At 48.4% G+C, this 18,271-nt stretch overlaps 2 protein-coding genes and 2 non-coding genes across 8 annotated transcripts in view; all 4 read right to left on the reverse strand.

Moving 5' to 3' along the window:
- Positions 1 to 7,627, reverse strand: part of BAZ2A (bromodomain adjacent to zinc finger domain 2A) — a 34,045-nt gene extending 26,418 nt beyond the window's left edge. For 3 of the 5 annotated variants that reach the window (XM_068559790.1, XM_068559789.1, XM_068559785.1), the window contains exons 1-2: positions 7,462 to 7,627; positions 2,600 to 2,685 (exon numbers count right to left, since the gene is read on the reverse strand). The gene's annotated coding sequence lies outside the window, so the exon portion shown is untranslated. Of the gene's footprint in view, positions 1 to 1,981; positions 2,146 to 2,599; positions 2,686 to 6,170; positions 6,239 to 7,461 lie in introns of those variants that run through there. The other 2 variants (XM_068559786.1, XM_068559788.1) reach the window with 2 other exon arrangements.
- A 1,676-nt stretch (positions 7,628 to 9,303) lies between these two features.
- Positions 9,304 to 14,893, reverse strand: ATP5F1B (ATP synthase F1 subunit beta). The gene is made up of 10 exons (XM_068560578.1): positions 14,736 to 14,893; positions 14,088 to 14,270; positions 13,671 to 13,845; positions 13,013 to 13,134; positions 12,585 to 12,769; positions 11,911 to 12,069; positions 11,696 to 11,818; positions 10,774 to 10,986; positions 10,151 to 10,352; positions 9,304 to 9,571 (listed from the first exon to the last, which is right to left on the reverse strand). Exons 1-10 carry the CDS (start codon positions 14,860 to 14,862, stop codon positions 9,474 to 9,476), a joined length of 1,587 nt encoding a protein of 528 aa, XP_068416679.1. The 5' UTR covers positions 14,863 to 14,893; the 3' UTR covers positions 9,304 to 9,473.
- Positions 12,857 to 12,927, reverse strand: LOC137775979 (small nucleolar RNA SNORD59). Its single transcript, XR_011076105.1, has one exon. It is a non-coding gene; the product is annotated as a small nucleolar RNA SNORD59 (small nucleolar RNA).
- On the reverse strand, positions 13,943 to 14,017 carry LOC137775978 (small nucleolar RNA SNORD59). Its single transcript, XR_011076104.1, has one exon. It is a non-coding gene; the product is annotated as a small nucleolar RNA SNORD59 (small nucleolar RNA).
- Positions 14,894 to 18,271: the final 3,378 nt, after the last annotated feature.

An 18,271-nucleotide genomic window follows, 5' to 3' on the forward strand; every position in this document is an offset into this window, starting at 1 on the left:
AGTTTTCAGGATAATCCAAATGATCTCGATACCTCACCTCTCAAAACAGAAAATCCTGTGGCCAACTCACCTCAAACCAAACCCAGGGTCTAACCAAATGTCTGGGGGCACAGTACACACAGTCCATCACTATATGCTATAGTAGAAATCTCCTGGAGTTAGCAGGTGGGAAAAAGAGAAAATCTGGACACATGACTTCGCACAGAACAAGGGAAAAGCTTAGCCCTCTCCACGAATGGTAAAAAGAGAGAAGATGTCTTTTATGGACTGAAGCATAAGTCATATGATAACTAATTCTCCTAATTACTTGGTACTGCAGAAGGTAAACCCTCCCCTATGTCAACTAACAGGCTTCCCACAGGGACTTATCCTTAGGCTAGAATCACCAGTGAGGAACAAGCCCACCACACTCACTCTACAAATCAGTCCCTACCCCCCACCACAAACCCCACTCAGTTTAATATTCCCCATTCCCCCCTCTTCTTCCACCTCTCAGAATCAACTTCATCACGTCACAAGCTCACTTACTCAAGTGCTCTGCAATACAGAAACTGTCATACTTAAAAATATATTTAATATTCGTATGTATGTAAGAATATATATTAAGCAGGATCCCAAAAAGCCACTCTCATGACACAAAAGATCCCAAGTCTTCCTTACAGCTCTCTACACCGAGGGAATTTGCATCACTTGTGTAGCCCTGCTGGTGGATGAGTGAGTTTGATTTTTCTGTGACCTCTAGCTCAGGGGAAAAAAATCCAGACAGGGAGACAGAGATGCTTTGGAGGGGGGGATTGGGATCAGGGAGTCAACTGCAGTGACTACTTCCAGTTGACAAATTAAGTTTCCAAAAAAAAAAAAAAAAAAAAGTCGAACGAAGGACTCTCAGACCACATGGTTGGCAGGATCCAAGCTTGCCCGAAGGCCTCAGAAAATGAAACCAAATCTGATTAAAATGGACATTTCAAAACAACAAGAGACGCAGCAGCAAACGCACAGCTGCCATTTCCCGGCCACTTCCTGCGGGAGGCTTGGGGGAGGGGCTGTTTGTGTACAGATGGAGGTGGAAGCTATCCCCCCGCATCGCCCCCCGAAGGATGCACATCTCCCACTCCAATAAATCCTACAAAGGATGACTGCTGTTGGCATTGCCTTCCCCTTAAAATTGGGAACACCAGGAAAGAAAGGGATGATGCGGGATCATCTTTTCTGCCACGGAAATGGGGATCCCCTTAGTGAGGGATCCCCCTTGGAAAGGGCTCCCTCTTCATTCTTCCCTCCGGCCCCTAAGGCCGGCTCAAATCCGTACGCCTCAGCACCGGCCCTATCAACCCCCATCCCTGGAGTGGCGGATTCTCCCGGGACTCGGGGGCCCCAGGCCAAGCACAGCTCTACTCCAGCAAGGCCCTCTCCTGCTCGCCAAGCTCAAGAGAACGTGCACCCCACACCTCACCCCGCCGAGCGGACACCCCGAGACCCCTGGAAACCCCTCTGACCTCCACTCACCGTTGCCAAAACGCCCCACTCCCCACAAACGGAGTGTTTAACCCGTCCAGGGAACCCCCTCACCTACCCTTCGCACTCGGGCAATCCCCACCCCATCTGAAGAGGTGGAGCCCCTCCCGGGGATTCCACCCCGAGTCCCCCACAGGAGTCATCTCCACCAGCCAGGCGGCTTCTCCGCCTCCTCCTCGCAGCCGCCGCCGTCGCCGGGAACCTCCACAGCTCCTCCCGCTCCCGCCCCCGCCGCCCCATCCCGATCTTCTGCAGGCAGACCAGCCCCCTTCTCCTCCCACCCCCCAGTGCAGGAAGACCCCCGCCCAGGGCTGGGTTCTAACTGGAAATAAGCTCGAGTCGGCGTCTCCTCCCCCCACCCCCCGGCAAGGCTCTAGGCGGCTCCAGAGCTTCGGTTCCCTGAGGGAAGCCTCGGATGAAAGCGGGGCTCCCTCCCCTCAGGCCCCCAGCCACAGACCCAACAGACCTGAGGCGGCGGCGTCCAGCCAGGCTCGGGGCTTGTCTCTCCCCGGGGGACGGGCAGTTCACATGGCCTCGCTCCGGGCGCCAGGAGGGGAGGGGAACGCGGGGGAGGGGGTCTGGGGTCCGGGAGGGGGGAGGGGGACGCGGCTCAACCGCGGGGCCCGAGCGGAGCCAACATGGCCGGCGGGGGAGGAGTGAGCCGGAGCCGGAGGGGGCGGGGAAGCTGCGGCCGAGAGAGAGCCGCCCTCCGCAGCCTCCGCCGCCGGGTCCTAGCGCCGGCCATCCCGGCTCCCCGACCCGGATCTGGGTCCTAGCGCCGCTGTGTCTCCCTAGCCTACCGGGAAGCTCCCTCTGCACTGTGTCTCATTGTGGGCGGTAGTCCTGCATCACACTGAGCAAACTGAAAGGCGTGCCCTGATCCCAAGGTTAACCTAAAAAACTAAACCAAATTTCTAGGACCGAGGCATGTGCCACTCCCCTAAGATCATTTCGGGGGCAGTTATTTCCCAGGATGGGTAGTGGAAAAGTGGAAGTGTAGAAGCAGAAAGGTTAGTCAGGAAAATTCAGTCCTGGTAAAGGGGTGGAAAAAGGCAAGCTCCTGCTCCATCTGCTGCCCACTCACCTCTGTCCCGTGGGTGGCAGCCTGGTCCTGCCTGGATCACCACTTTCCCGGCGACATCTGCAGGGCTCTGGGGGTCGGGAAGATTCCTGTGGGTAGGAAAAGGAAGCTTGGCTCAGAGACCAGACAGGGAAGGCCTGAGTCTAGCCTAAACCTGGTCAGAGGGACAGGGGAGAAGCAGGAAAACTGACCAGCAAATAAGGTGCCCCAAATGTCCACCTATTCTATAGTTCCAGTATACTTTTTCTGATAGGGCTATATAACTAAGTGAAACCTTCTGAGAAGAGGAAAGAAAAATCTAGCAGAGGACTAGAGTTTAGCTATCACCTAAAACGTCTATTGCAGGGACCCAGAATGAAGAACAGTGTCATACATGAGGTTAGAATTTAGAGAATTTCTAGTTCAACATTCTGTTTGGTAGATGAAGAAATTATGGCCTGAAGAGGTTAACCGACTTGTTCAAGGTCAAACAGTGGATAAAATGTGACTAGAAACCAGGTTTCTTTTCCTTGCAACTCAACAGACTTTGCAGGCTTCAAGATAATTCCCATTCAATTCATTGCAATGCAGTTGTACAAACAGTTGCCTAACTGTGCAAAACTCAAGCTGAATATTCTGGAAGAGGAACAGACAGAGTGGGGATGATGAAACTCTGGCAGGTTGGGGGGTCAACAAATACTTTTTCCTTTGGGAGTCTGGGGAGGAAGGAGATCTGAAAACTAGGTGGGGCCAGAGTAAGGCAGGACCAAATACATTAGTCTAGATTGGATTTCCTTACTCCACAGGGGAGTGAGTTCTTCCTAAATTTGGGGGACAGACTTCACTCCCCACTACAAATGGCTCAGAGAAGCTAAGAAGGAAGTGAGCTTCACCAAAGTCTCAAAGTGTGTGGGCCAGAGAGAGAGGGGCTAAGAGGGTTAGGAGGGTTTCTGTCCCTCTCCTGAAAAAAGTAGATTGTCAGTGGGAAGGAGTAGACAGAAATCAAAATCCTTTTCTCCCCCATGACTCAGTAACAGATTTATAGGGTCACCTTGTATAAAAAATAAGGACCCCCAACAGCCTACTGACCTCAAGTCCCTGGGTAAATAGAGGCCACACTCAGGGTAGAGGGGGTCCTTCTTTCTGGAGAAAGCAGGGATCCAGCAAACTTCTGCTAAGGAATGCTTCCCCCATTCCCAAAATAAAGACAGGTGAAGAAGAGAGCTCAGGGCATGGAACTGGCTTCCTAAAGGGCCGAGGAAGAGAGCTAGGTATGTTTTTTTTGTTTTCCTTTTCCTCTTTCCTTTTCCAGGGCAGATGAGGGAGAATCTTCCTACCTCCCGCCCCCAATCATAGGGCTGGCCAGTCGGAGGCGGGCGGCAGGGGAGGAGCCTGCGCCAGTCAGACGGGTGTAGCCACGCCCCTTCCCCCACCACCACACACCCACACACACCCACCCGCTGGCTCCACTCCGCTCCGGAAGAGCCGGTTACTCCTGTGCCCCACTGACTGCTCCCACCCCTTCCGAGCCCCAGGCCTAGTCTCCAGGGCAACCCCTAGGACTATCCCGGCCAGGAGCGATTGGGAAGAGGGGTGTTGGATAGGAGAGGGCCACCTGGGATTAGAAAAGAAAGTGGGGCAGGATCCATTCTTTCCCATCTGGTGCAGAAAGACTACAATCACCTTCCTCCTTGAATGAGACCCCTCCTCATCCCATCTAATCAGAGGTCTTCCCTGCTCTTTGAGGAAGGATGAGGGTGGGGTGTCAATATGCCAACAACTGGGTGTTTACTTCTTGCCAGAAGCCACCCCAAGCAGCAGCTGTGCTTCTCCCCCCATCCAGATGACAGAAGGCAGACTGACCCTTTCTGTCCCCAAACATTCCTCAATCCCATCAGATGTGGCCAATCACCCACCCACCCCATCTCCCTTTAGGAAGCTACTAGAAAGAGGAAGGGGCAAATGGTCTTTTTTTCAGCAACTTGTGAGAAGGGTACCTAGGGAATACTCTGAACCTCTCACAAGCCAGGCCAGTGGGCGGGTAATAAAGAGAATGGGGAGGGAGAAATTAGCACCTGCTCCCCCTTTCTCACCCTCCCTGTGTTCCTGCTGCACCACCCTGACTGGGGTCAGCTGCCACAGTGCGTGGCTCCACGCAGGAGCCAGATGGCTGGGGCTGGGAGGGGGAGGAGACAGAAAGGGAGAGAGAGGGGATTCGTTTGCATCCCTCTACCTCTCTCCCTCTCCTTGTCCAGGTACTCCTGGAATTCAACCCCAAACACCACTGCTGACCACCCTCTCCTCCCGCCAGCTCCCTTCCAGCCTGTGAAACATGACTCAGAAGAGTCTGAAGCAAATCCAGACACCCTGTCCCCTCATTCTGGAGTGTGTTGTGTTGGGGGTAGCAGGGAATGAGAGCGCAAGAAGAGAAGGGGCAGGGCTAGGGTCGCAGGGGATTTGCAGGGAGGGGGAATTCCCCAATGGAGGTGGGGTAATTATTAAAGACCGCCCTTGTGCTCACTGGCTGAAGGGTTCACAGTGTTAATAGGGTCTAGTAGGGAGATGGCCCTCAACCTTGTAACCATTCCAACTTGTCCCCTTCCCTGTCCAGGTTAATGGAAAACAGTCTTTTCCCCCTCCGTATTTTGGGGAGGCCAGATTCTCCTATAACACATCAAAAGGACCACAACTCATCCTTCTTCTCTTCAAATTGGTATGTGTCCCCTCAGATTCAGCACAGTCTTTTTTTAAACTCCCCAACGAGCTTCTCCATGCTGGTCTCAGAAGAGGATGGAGAAAGACCTAATTTCCTTAGGACTCCCTTTGCATCTGAATAGAGAAGGCTGGGCTTCCCAGGCTTTCCCCACCACCCCACCGCTCTTAGAGACTTAGTCCTAGAACCTCATCCACTGTCCCCCAACAGCCCCTTAAGCCCAGAATCACAAGATTCTGGATGCGCCCTCCCCCATTCCCTGACTCTGGGGTAGGAGCGTTCTTAGGCTGGACCGGCCCACCCCAAGTCCAAGAGGGTCGTTCCCACCTGGGCTGGTGCTGAGGTCGCACCCCCAAAGTCCGGGAGAGATGGAGTGGGGTGAGGGCTACAGAAAAGCTTTAGATGGGAGTTAGTTGAACTTGAAGGGCTAAACGGAGCAGGGCCTGAAAGTGACTCTAGTCTATGATAGCCCCCAACCCCCCTTACTACGGGGAAGGAGAGTAGTTGGGGTGGCGGTTATTCCCCCTCCCACTGGAGGTTAGGATGGCGTGGGAAAGCGATGGTTCCAGAGGGGAGGAGGCGAAACCCGGACCGCGGGAGATTTTTCTGGCGAGGAAGGAGCGGGGGAGGGGGAGATCCTGGGTCCAGAATAGGAGGGGTACCCGGGAGAGGTTGGCCGAGAGGCGTGAGAAGCCTCCGGATTCCGGTCGCAGAGGACAGGGGAGAAATGGACGAGTAGATAGTGCGGGGGAGAGAGGAAGGGCAGCTCTCGCAGGGGGAGGGTCAGATCCTGAGTCCAGGGCAGCGGGGATCCCGGGGCAGGGGACCGCAGGGGCGGCCCGCCTGGGGACTCTGGGACCAGACGTGGGTGCCGGGCCTCACCTGGAGCAGGGCCGGGCGACGGCGGCGGCGGCGGCGGCGCAGGTGGCCGAGCCGGGCGGCGGCGGCGCCTCCTCCCCCAGCCCTGGGCCGGCGGCGGCGGTGGCGGGGTGGGGGGGCGGGGGGGGGGGGAGGTAGCACTTAAAGGGACAGGAGCTACCGGGGTAGGGACGAGCGCTCGGGTAGGACTGTCGCGAAGAATCCGCTGAGGGAGGGGGAAGCGGGTGGCGTCTCCTAGGGGCCTGAACCAGGAAGGATCCCAGATGGAGGAAGAGAACAGATCCCAGGAAGAAGAGACAGAAACTTCTGCGGTGAAGTGGGGGATGGTGGTGGGTCCGAACTGGAGGACCTGGGAGAGCTCCACCCGCTCTCCGGAGGCACCGGCAAAGATCTCTTCACAAAGGAGGGCCAGGAAGGCAGTGAGAGTCGCAAGGACTCCGGAGGAATGGCGGTGTCGGAGAGGGAACTCAAGGCCGAGTGTGCTGAGGGTAACACACAGCGGCCCTACTAGATGAACAGGTTCCCTGTGTTTCAGCTCCTCAGGGGCTCAAGCCCTACAGCCGTGGAGAGACACAGCCTCCTTCCCCCAGCACGACCCAAGTTTAAAAACTTCTGCAATCAGGAAGCCAGGAGGGCAAAGACCTCCTAGGCCTTTCAACCTCAGTCCTGCCTCTCTCTGTCTTCTTAGTGACTGAAGCATGGGGGTCGCCAGTAGCAGCCCTAATGAGGCTGGTGTGGGGCCGTGAGAATCGGCTTTCTTCTAGTTCAGCTCTCCCCCAGCCGCCACCACCCTTGTGGCAACCTCTGGGGCAACAGGAAGCAGCTGCTCAGTGCAGCCCCCCCACCTGGTGGTGGGTCAGGGTCAAGGAGGGAAGAGGGCAGGGACTTGAAAGGCCGGGGAGAAAACAGGGGGAGAAGCACCTTAAAAATCATCCAGTGTGACCGAAAGTGGGCTTTACTTTTGTGGGGGTAAGGCCAGCAGTGAGTGCTGTGAAATATTTCTTGAATCTCAGCAGCTTAAGTGGGAGGCGCAAGGGGCTGGGGCGGGGGTGGTGAGGTGGGGAAAGCCCCAACCTAAGGTGCACTCTTAGGCTCTTCCCCAGAGCTGGAGCTTGCCAATGTTCATGACCCCTTGGTCGGCAGCCTCACCAGCTGAGCCCCTGTGCCCCTATAGTCTGGTTTCCCCTCCTTCACCCCCCAAAAGAGCAAAGGTTAGGCCCCACCCCTGCTGAGTCAGCCAGGGAGGGAGGTAGGCATCCCTCAGGCCTTCCCGGGGGCTGGTCCTCATACTTACCCATGTCAGGCTGGCAGGGCTCCAGGGCTGGGACCACCCAGCTCCTCACTGTCCTTGGTTCCCCCTTCACGTGCAGGCTGGTGTTAGATCCTCCCAAACTGTGAGGTGGGAACTAGCACGAATCAAAAAGCCAATGTATGCTTCCTGCGAACCACAGCCTGAACTGCTGTAGGGTGATGTCCCTGTGTGACAGACTAGGGTGGGGAGGGAGGAGGGAAGGGCGTGGCTTTCTCTGGGTGGAGAGGGAGGAGGTGGTGAGGACAGGGCAGAACCAGGAGAAATATGGAGGAAGGTTAGATCTGTGTTGACACCCCAGTGGCGTGGTACAAGAAGAGAGCGGTGAAGGGGGAAGGAAATAAATAGTTGCAGCTAGTGAGAGGGAGAAGGTTCTCGATGAATGCTAAGAGACATAAATGTGTGGGGGGAAGGGTGGAGGTATGATAGAAACAATCTTAGGTTCACAGTTCCTAGGTCTGCATCTGGATAACATGGGAAAACAGAGCAGAAAGGGCGGACCCATACCCTGGGGGCTTCTGCACCAGCTTCTTACCCACTCCAGAGTAAGGACCTAGAGAATGTGCCCCCAACCCCCATAACTCAGCATTTCCCCAAATCCAGGCTTTTCTAGGAGCAAACTACTGGACACAGGCGGCTCAGGGGCTCCACCTAACGTCCAGATCATGACACAGGAGACTGGTGCCAAGGACGTCAGAGGCAGATGGGGGGAAACTCAGAGGCCCCTACTCCACCCCTGGCACCTCTCCCAAGGCTCCTCCCCAGCCTTCAGCCCCCAGGGGCCTCTGAATTGGGATGTTTGTCCTGCCCTGCTTCTACCCCACTTGAATGCCTCGGGGTGGAGCTTATAGATTCAGGCTCCTCCTTAGGACAAAAGCCCCAGCTGGTTTGTGAACAATCATTAGCAAAGAACCACATCCCAGCAAATGGCCTTCATGGATTTCAAAATGGTGAGATCAGAGTTCTTGCAGAGCCTCCAGTCCTACCACCACCAGAGGGCAGTAGGAGATGGGTCTGGGCCCAGAAAAGAACATTTAAGGGGCATCAAATCCAACCCTGCACTTGTTTGAAAAGGTGGGTATAATTTTGAGTAATCCTTGCAATCCTGCGTGCTTTAGTGGGCTAAGATGAAGGGAAAATTGTCTAATTACATTACTTAGTTCAGAAACCCAACAACACTGAAAATTATCTCCTGTAACAGATTCTTTCCCCAATTTTAAGGGATTTTAGCAGACCTCAGAATAGGCCCCATGGTACTTTATATTCTGCATTGCCTCAAGGAATCACAAACATACTAGTCTTGCCCAAAATATAAGTTATGAGGCAGTAGTTAGGAACACCTTCTGAAAAAAATGAAGGTAGAAGACAGAAGAGAGGGCTGTTTTGACTCAATTTTAATCCTTCAGAACACGTTATCATTTCCAAAAAATTTAATTCACTGATTAACCCCTGCCTTCTCTTAGAATAGCAGTTATTTCTAAACCCAACCCATTTTTCCCAAAATGCTCTTCTAAAAAGTCCTTTGGCTTTTTAAAAAGCAGAAATACACCACATACAAGAGGCAAAAAATCAACTTGCTTTGAACAATGACATAAAAGGGCAAAAGATGAGACCCTACTATTAAGATCACATCATCCCCAGGAAACCCCTTCACAAGACTCACAGCTGTTCCATCAATCCAAGACAATGGCTTTTCTTTTTTGATGACCCCATTTCAAATATATATGGCCTACTTTGTGCTGTTTCTTGTGTGTGGCTATTCTAAAATTACTATTAAAAACGTCAGTGTTGGCTGTGTTGTCAAGACCAAGAAAAACAGACAGATGCTGAGGGATGTACTTTTTATTGGAAACCTTAAATACTCTTCAGACAGAACACAATGTCTTCAATCAAGGCTCTCAGGAATGTGGCCTACAGAGAAAACTGCAATTTCTGGATTAGGAGCAAGGAGAGGGACAGCACGGAGGATGAGTGCTTCATTTGCCAAAAAGACCCTGTCACGAGTGTTCTTCAGCCAGCTTATCAGCTTTTGCCACAGCTTCTTCAATGGGTCCCACCATATAGAAGGCCTGTTCTGGGAGATGGTCATATTCACCTACATGGAAAAAAAATCCAACTGGTGAGAAGTGAAGGATATTATCAACTTTCTGCAGTGGGTACATACCTCACCACTTGAGGACACCAGTCAGAATGTGATGAAATTGTGTCACCTTAGGTATCTTTTCTTAAACTTCCCTCACAAATCCAATTTACAAGACGTGATGCTACAGTACAGCTTAAGAACAAATGGTCCATAGTCATATAACTCGGGTTCAAATTCTTGCTACTTTGGCTGTATGATATTGGGACTGGTTATTTTAAACTTGCCATGCTTCAAGTTTCCTAATTTGTAAAACAGGATAATAATGCCTTCCTTATAAGGATGTTATAATTCACTTAGAAGAGTAGCTAGCATGAAAGCACTCAGTAAGTCTAAGTCTTACTCTCAGACATTGAGTATTTCCAAAGAAAACTGATGGGAAATAACTTACTTTTATATAAAAATTATATAATTAGGCACAATATATTTATATATTGCTTGATGGTTCCTGGAATGGGAACACAGCACAGCAAGCATTCAAGGGATTTCAGTTTCTTTGCCATTTTATGTTCAGCCTTATACTTGAAATCTCACCTGCCAAAATCTGCTGGAATCCTTTGATGGTCTCCTTCAGGGGTACCAGCTTCCCCATATGACCAGTAAAGACCTCAGCCACCTGGAATGGCTGAGACAAGAAACGCTGTATTTTCCGTGCACGGGACACAGTTAATTTGTCTTCCTCAGAAAGTTCATCCATACCCAGGATGGCAATGATGTCCTGGAGGGATTTGTAGTCCTATGAGAAAACAAGATTAAGAGAGGCCTAGTAAACATTTACATTCCTCTAATTTGGACAAAAACCTAAGGATTAACACAACTTTATATTCACAATGAGCTCTGTATACAGTGTTTTAGCACTTTACTGCACTTCTTAACTGAAACAAATTAGTTACTTGGGGGTCATGAGGGCCCTCAGCTAAGATCAGTGTCTTGTTTCCCCTACTCCGAGTCTAGTAGGTGGTGTTAGAAAATATTGGATTCCAAACATGGAGTACCTGGAAACTCAAGAGACCTCATTAACACTCACTAGGAACTGCTGGTCTCATCTTTCCTTGCTCTAAAGCAAATCACAAATCACCAGGAGAGATACGGTCCTAATACACTCCCCAAATTCCCTCTACGACTTTATGGCCACTGATCTCACCTGCAGTACTCACCTGTAGGATCTTTTGTACCCCACGGGCAACATCATAATGCTCATTGCCAACAATGTTGGGATCCATGATGCGAGAGGTAGAGTCCAGAGGATCCACAGCTGGATAGATGCCCAGCTCAGCAATAGCACGGGACAGCACAGTGGTAGCATCCAAATGGGCAAAGGTAGTGGCAGGGGCAGGGTCAGTCAAGTCATCAGCAGGCACGTAGATAGCCTAAAGTCAAGAACCCATGAAGAGCAGCAGGAAGCCAAGTAATTCTACTTAAGCCATCCCCTTTTCTGACCTCTCCTCATTATGTCACTCTTATCTTCTCAGCATTCAAGAGTCCACCTCAAAAAATGTGGACTCTTACCATCCCTAATAGTGGCTGAGTAAGCTTATAGATTATCTAGTCCCTCCGAGACGTGATGAAAGAATTTTCATTGTTATTCCTTTTGTTCTTCATCCTACTTTTTAACTTTATTGTAGTGATACCCACTTTAACAGTAAAAAACAAAAACAAAAACCCTTGCACTATTATACTAGTTCATCAGGAAAATGAACCATGAAAGTTAATAAAATTTAGACAAATTTTTAGATAATTTTTACTATATACCATCTACATACATTTGAACATTTGAAAATTTGTAGTAGTTAGTGTAGTCCACATTTAACGCGCAGTTTCCATACAGCTTCAAACTCCCCTTCAGGATGGAAACCACTACTTTGTGATCTACATTTACATGTTCACCTTCAATTAGTTTAGATGAGTGGTTTCTTAATCTTTTAGGGTCTTTAACATGCACATGCAGAATTTTACACATTATTTCAGGGAGCTCAGGTACCTACTTAAAAGCCTTTTGAGATATAAGTAACTAGATTTTGTACCTTTCTGTACATACCTTTATACAAATTAGACCTTCATCCATTTAACTGTTCTCACCTGTACAGAGGTGATAGATCCCTTTTTGGTGGTAGTGATTCTTTCCTGCATGGTACCCATGTCAGTGGCCAGGGTAGGCTGATAACCCACAGCAGAAGGGATTCTGCCCAATAAAGCAGACACCTTAAAAAAAAAAAAAAAAAAACTTTAGCCTTATCTGCATCATTCCATAGAAAGGTCAAATGAACCAGGTTCTCTCAAGCCTTCTCTCTTACCTCTGAGCCAGCCTGGGTGAAGCGAAAGATGTTATCAATAAACAGTAATACATCTTGACCTTCTTGGTCTCTGAAGTATTCAGCTACAGTCAGTCCAGTCAGAGCTACCCGGGCCCGAGCACCAGGCGGTTCATTCATTTGACCGTACACCAGCGCTACCTGCAGTAATTATACAAATTCAGAAATTGTGGCAGAGGAGTGGGAAAGCCATATACCCAAGGTCCCCAAATCAGAGAAACTACCAAAAAACCCTCCTCAGATGTCTATGTTTTTGTTCACAATTTTCCCTTTTGGAGATGTAGTTCAAAACAACATGAAAGGTAATTTCTTATAATTACTGAGGCAATATTCTTATGGTAGGAAGGAAATAAATTGTAAATAAGTGAAAGGCACAAAATAGGGTAATCTGAGATATAAGAACCACCTTCAACTCCCCCCAAAGTTAGCTTTCAAATGATGGGTCTATGTACCAAAAACAAAGACTAGAAATATCAAAGAAGAAAACAAAATGTATATTAGTGTATTAGAAGCTGGGGGAAAAACACTGACAAATTTTGTTTGTAGGTCCTGGGACAATAAAATGAAAATATAGAACATGGCTTCACCTAGCAATGCAGTCAACTGCAACAGTGTCCTGGCACTACTTTGTGGACATCTATCAGCTCAGTGCTCACCTTGGAGGTGGCATCTTTCAGGTTGATAACACCAGACTCAATCATTTCATGGTATAAGTCATTGCCCTCACGAGTCCTCTCACCAACACCAGCAAACACAGAGTAACCACCATGGGCTTTGGCAACGTTGTTGATTAACTCCATGATCAGTACTGTCTTGCCAACTCCAGCACCACCAAAGAGCCCTAGGAGAGGTTGAGAAAAAAAGAATAAGAGTTTTGTTTCCAAATAAGCAAACTTCAAAAAAAATTTTTGTTTCTTTCCATCTTGTCCCTTCTCAGAAATGGCATCTGGCATCAGCAAACTCAGAAGAACGAAAGTCAGAAGCTACTCATCAGTGAGGGATAGGTCTCAGTACCCACTCATAACACGGTAGGATTTTTTTCCACACATTAGGTTTGGAAAATATCTACCCACCACTAACATACCAATTTTGCCACCCTTGGCATAGGGAGCCAGCAGATCCACAACCTTGATACCGGTAACCAGAATTTCCTGCTCAACACTCATCTCCATGAATTCAGGAGCCTCAGCATGAATAGCAGCAAATCTGTAAAGGTAGAAGATCAGTGTCTACTCATTAAACAGTTCCTCTTAATTCTCAAGCCGAACCTTTTACTCATAATCTCATCTCTTATGTAACATTCTAGACAAAACTGTCACCCACCATCGAGCCCAAATATTCTGCAATAAAGGGGATTTCATCACCTCAGGAAGCAATAATCCCATTCCCTGACAACTTTAACTGTCATAAGGTTTTCCTTTTACAGAGCCCTAACTTAACAGCACTTCTTCACATACCAACATGAAATACAAAGGCCACTGGTATTAAAATGAACTGAAATAATCAACTTGGGCCCTAAGTAGCAGTTTGATTTTTTTCTTTTTTTTACGATCAGAACTTCTGCATCATTAATTTTCTTCAGAAAAAGCTGCATTGTGTGGTTTTAATAAATGAATATATCGGCATTTTAAGTATTCTCTGCAAGAAAATTCTGCTATAGTAGAGGCTGTCACCTTAATGTATAAAACTGCTAGGAAAAACAGTTCCTTTCTGTGTAGATGCAACAAGAGGGGGATACTTACTGTTTGGTTTTTATGGGACCTCTCTCATCAATAGGTTCTCCAATGACGTTCATGATTCTACCCAAGGTCTCAGGGCCAACAGGAATTCTGATTGGTGCACCAGAATCCAGGACTTTCTGGCCTCTAACCAAGCCTTCTGTACCATCCATGGCAATGGTCCTTACTGTGCTCTCACCTGTCAGATAAGGCATTGCAGGGTTATACAGGACAAATTGGCTTCATGATATTTAATGAAGTGTAACTGGCATTGAACACCTAAGTCAACCAAGACTCCTTCTCAGTACGTAAATGTGGCTTCAGCAAACTCAGAAGAACGAAAGTCATTTTGATAAAATCATCATAGAAGGAAGACAGCTTAGTTTTGGGGGATATTTCGGTCAAACAAGATCTTTACTATTCCTAACAAATTCTACTTACCCAAATGCTGGGCCACCTCCAAAACCAGCCTGGTCTCCCTGCCTTGCACTTCCAGGGCATTTAGGATGGGTGGCAGTCCCTCATCAAATTGGACGTCCACTACTGCACCAATGACCGCCACGATGCGCCCAGTGGCGGCACCTGCCTTTGGCGACGGAGATGCTTGAGCGGCATAGTCTCTGGCTAACAGACAAAAAAAAAAATGGAAGAAGCTGGGGTTAGGACAGTTAAAGGTCATCGGAAACCCCGACTTAACTCACAAGTACTGGTGAATACAGCCCAGGCCCGACCTCCTTCCGCTTGCACGGAAGGCGGGTCCAGAGGGAGGGCCGCACTGGAAGCGGAGAAAGAGCCTGCACCATCTTCCCATCCTCCTGCATAAAACCCCATTATTCGAGAGCTCGGTGCCCCCATTCCACGGGAAGGTCAATGCACCTGCCCGCACTTTTCCGTCACACAGCGCCCCTCTTCCAAAGTGAGACGGAATTAGATCGTTCCTGTTCTTGTTTTCCCGCCGTTAGAGGGCAGGGCGCTGGCCCTGGCGTCCTTCTAGCACCACAGATCCCTTAGGCCCAAGCGACTATCGGCCCCAGGCTCAAGGTCATGGGACGGCAGAAACGAACCTAGCCCCTAGAGCAAGGCACTTACCAGGCTGCAGCGCTGCCGGAGCGGCCCGCAGTAAGAGCTGGACTTGAGGTAGCGGCGCTGAAGGGCTGAGTCCCCGCAAGGCCCCAGAGGCCGTGGCAGCGGCCACACGACCCACGAGTCCCAACATGGCGGAGCCCAGGTGGCGACTGAGCGCTGCAGCAGTCTGGCCTCCAACACCCCACAGTTGGGGGGCGAGGCCTACTCCGCAGTAGGCATGGCCATTGGATGATCTTGTTGCTCATCACTCTCAGCGCTGCTCCTATAGGCTAATAACCTCTCATCTTCTCAACCATTGGCCAAAATTGGTGCTAATCTGAATTGCTTTTTTGTATTGGACAGTGTCTGGTTAGGTGCAACCCTCAGAGCCTCGAAACATAATTGGACAACAGGGATGTCAATTGGAGAGAGTACTTGGCGGAACTGCGTTTAAGAAAAGGACCGAGTTCCTGTGGGGAAGCACTTAGGCTGTATCTGGCTGTCCTTGAGCTCTCTCCTTAGATAGGACCTTGAGCTAGGTGACAGTCTCAAGGGTGGGGTTAGGGAAGTGGTAGCGTCGTGAAGCACCACTGACTGACCTTGGCTAAGTCAGGATCCTTCTCTAGAGTCAAACGGTTTTTATTTCTCAGTAGTGAGATTGGAAGCTTTCAGATAACTCAGGAGGTCAGGAATCCGGACAGAATTAAAGCTACAAAGAAACTCATGTAACCAGTCGTTTAACAAATGTGTGCTAGGCATTGAGGAGGCAAAGATAAGTAAGACTTAGGACCTCACTTTTAAGGGAAGACAGATGAGTAAAAAATGCAATCAAGTGTGATGGGTCCTGGTTAGTATAGGGTAAAATGTATGGAGGAAGAAGGAGGGGATAAATTTGGGTCATCTAGAAATGTAGGAGGAATTGTCTCTAAGTGGAGGAGGCTGATAGACTGGTCGCAAAACATCAGTAGAATTCCTAGGGTAAAGTAGGAAGGAAGAATATTCCAAGTACACATTTCCGTTAAACAGCATGTTCCTTTTGTGGAACTGCAGGTGAGGAAGGTTAGAGGTGAGGAAGGGAATAAAAAGAGAGGATAGTAAGGAGATGAGTATAGAGAGAAGCCGGAACCAGTTCTCAGGGTCTTGGATGGGAGCGGAGGCTGGGCAGTGATAGGTGTGTGGTCCTTGAGCATGAAAAATGGTAAAATAAACAGGACATCCTTTTCTGTAGTATTGACTTTATTCAAGGTATTTGGTGGCAGGGTGGGGTAGACCCTTAATCTATTAGAACAAACATGGCTAAATGGAGTTCAGCATGAAGCTAGTTCCCCAGACTTTCTCCGACCAGCACACATTAGTTCTCATTTTTCTGCGTGATAGTGAAAGTTTCCTATTTGGTAGCAAGAACTATCAAATAATTTAAAGGAGAAAGCAGGAATAGAAGAGAATGTTAAATTTGAAGTGTCTTTGGTAATCTTGCCTAGTAAGAGGGAAAGAACCCAAGAAAACAACAACATGTATGGGGCAGGTAGAAAAAAATACACTATGTAAAGAAGCAGCAGAAGAATAAGGAAAAGACCAAAGAACATAGTGTAAGAATCAAAAATAGAGAATGTTAAAGAGAAAGTGGTCAATAGTATAAATCACATAACCATTCTATAAAATAAGGGCTGTAAAGAACTGGGTTTGGCAACTAGGAATTCATTCCACGGTGATGTGGGGTCAAAGGTAATTTCAATGGATGCAGGATATACATTTTTGTTTTGCAATTTGTGCTCTTCCCATTATGCTGGGCAGCATCCCAGTTAATAGGGACCTATATATTTCACTTGCCTCCCTCAACTATTAGAGTTGAAGTTTCTATAGATAGGATAAGATACTTAAGAGTATTGCTACTGGAGCCATATTGTGTTTATTTTTTTAATTTTTAAAAATATTTATTTGGGGCTTCCCTGTTGGCGCAGTGGTTAAGAATCCGCCTGCCAATGCAGTGAACACGGGTTCAAGCCCTGGTCCGGGAAGATCCCACATGCCATGGAGCAACTAAGCCCATGCGCCACAACTACTGAGCCTGCGCTCTAGATCCTGCAAGCCACAGCTACGGAGCCTGCGAGCCACAACTACTGAAGCCCACGCGCCTAGAGCCCGTGCTCCGCAACAAGAGAAGCCACCACAATGAGAAGCCTGCGCACCACAATGAAGAGTGGCCCCCGCTCGCTGCAACCAGAGAAAGCCCGCGCGCAGCAACGAAGACACAACGCAGCCAAAAATAAATAAATAAATACATTAAAAAAAATTTATTTGGCTGTGCTGGGCCTTAGTTGCAGCACGCGGGAGTTTTTTGGATGCAGAATGCGGGATTTACAGCATGTGAACTCTTAGTTGTGTCATGGGGGATCTAGTTCCCTGACTAGGGCTCAAACCCAGGCCCCCTGCATTGGGATCACAGAGCCTTAGCCACTGGACCACCAGGGAAGTCCCAGACTGGGTTTAAAATCTTGTTTTTGCCACTTACTAGATTGTAACTGAGCAAGTTTAAAATCTCTGTATATCACCTTCCTCATTATGAGATAATTTCATAGGGGCGTCTCAAAAATTAAGTAGATTAAAATGTGAAAAGAAGCATTTAGAACAATGTCTGGCGCCTGGCACATAGTTAGCAGTGTATTTGTGTTGGCTAGTATTTTTACTTACTATTGACATAGTGTTAAGATCCTTTGGTTTTGTATCACCAATTTTGGTCGTGGCCAAAATTTTATTAACCGTCAAACGTTTAAACTGACACTTAATCGAAGTTTCAAAGTGAAGATTTCGACCTAAATTTCCAGGTAACTGAGGCTCATCACGTTTTGAAATGTATTTACACATTTCTTTTTAGCAGATTATCAGGAAATTTAACTGTTCTTTGGGCAGCTGGGTTATCATTAAACAAATCTTTGTACCAAAATGCAATGCTAAATGCTTTCAATGTTACCGAGGCATATTTCTCCACTATGCTCAACTTTGTAAATTTTTGATTTTTCTAACTCCTTTGCTGTCAATGTTTGGCCCCAGCAACCTCAAGTCCTCTTCTGAAATCAGATAACCTGCTAAATTTATAAGTAATACTGTCTAAAATAAAAGTAAATAAACTTGATTAGCTTGGGTTGAGGTAGGCCTTAACAACAGTATTTCTGAACAAATAATGTCATCTATTTTAGAGTTCTGACATGTTTTGGTCCTACTTCGTATTTCTTGATTCCCAGATAGTAGTTCATGTAAAATACAAGTTACTTTCCATGGGACAACAGAGACCACAAAGACCTAATCTGGTTTCTTACCTGAAGTTAATTCCAAATGACTGACCCCACAATTCATGACTGAAAACCTTATGAATTTTATCTTAAGGTGAAGATTGCATTTTCCACCAACTCTTTTCTTTTGGCTGCGCCACATGGCTTGCGGGATCTTAGTTCCCCGACCAGGGATTGAACCCTCGGCAGTCAAAGCACAGAGTCCTAACCACTGGACCGCCAGGGAATTCCCTACCAACTCTTTATTTTACTGCCATCCATAACGGTCAT

The sequence above is a fragment of the Eschrichtius robustus genome, chromosome 13, assembly GCF_028021215.1.
Source record: "Eschrichtius robustus isolate mEscRob2 chromosome 13, mEscRob2.pri, whole genome shotgun sequence".
NCBI classification, from domain to species: domain Eukaryota; kingdom Metazoa; phylum Chordata; class Mammalia; order Artiodactyla; family Eschrichtiidae; genus Eschrichtius; species Eschrichtius robustus.

Coding starts and splice junctions, on each gene's coding strand:
- ATP5F1B (XM_068560578.1), bottom strand. CDS start 14,862: ATGTTGGGACTCGTGGGTCGTGTGGCCGCTGCCACGGCCTCTGGGGCC. Junction 13,135..13,670: donor GGTCCCATAAAAACCAAACA/GTAAGTATCCCC, acceptor CTACCTTTACAG/ATTTGCTGCTATTCATGCTG. Junction 10,987..11,695: donor GATCTATCACCTCTGTACAG/GTGAGAACAGTT, acceptor TCTTGACTTTAG/GCTATCTACGTGCCTGCTGA.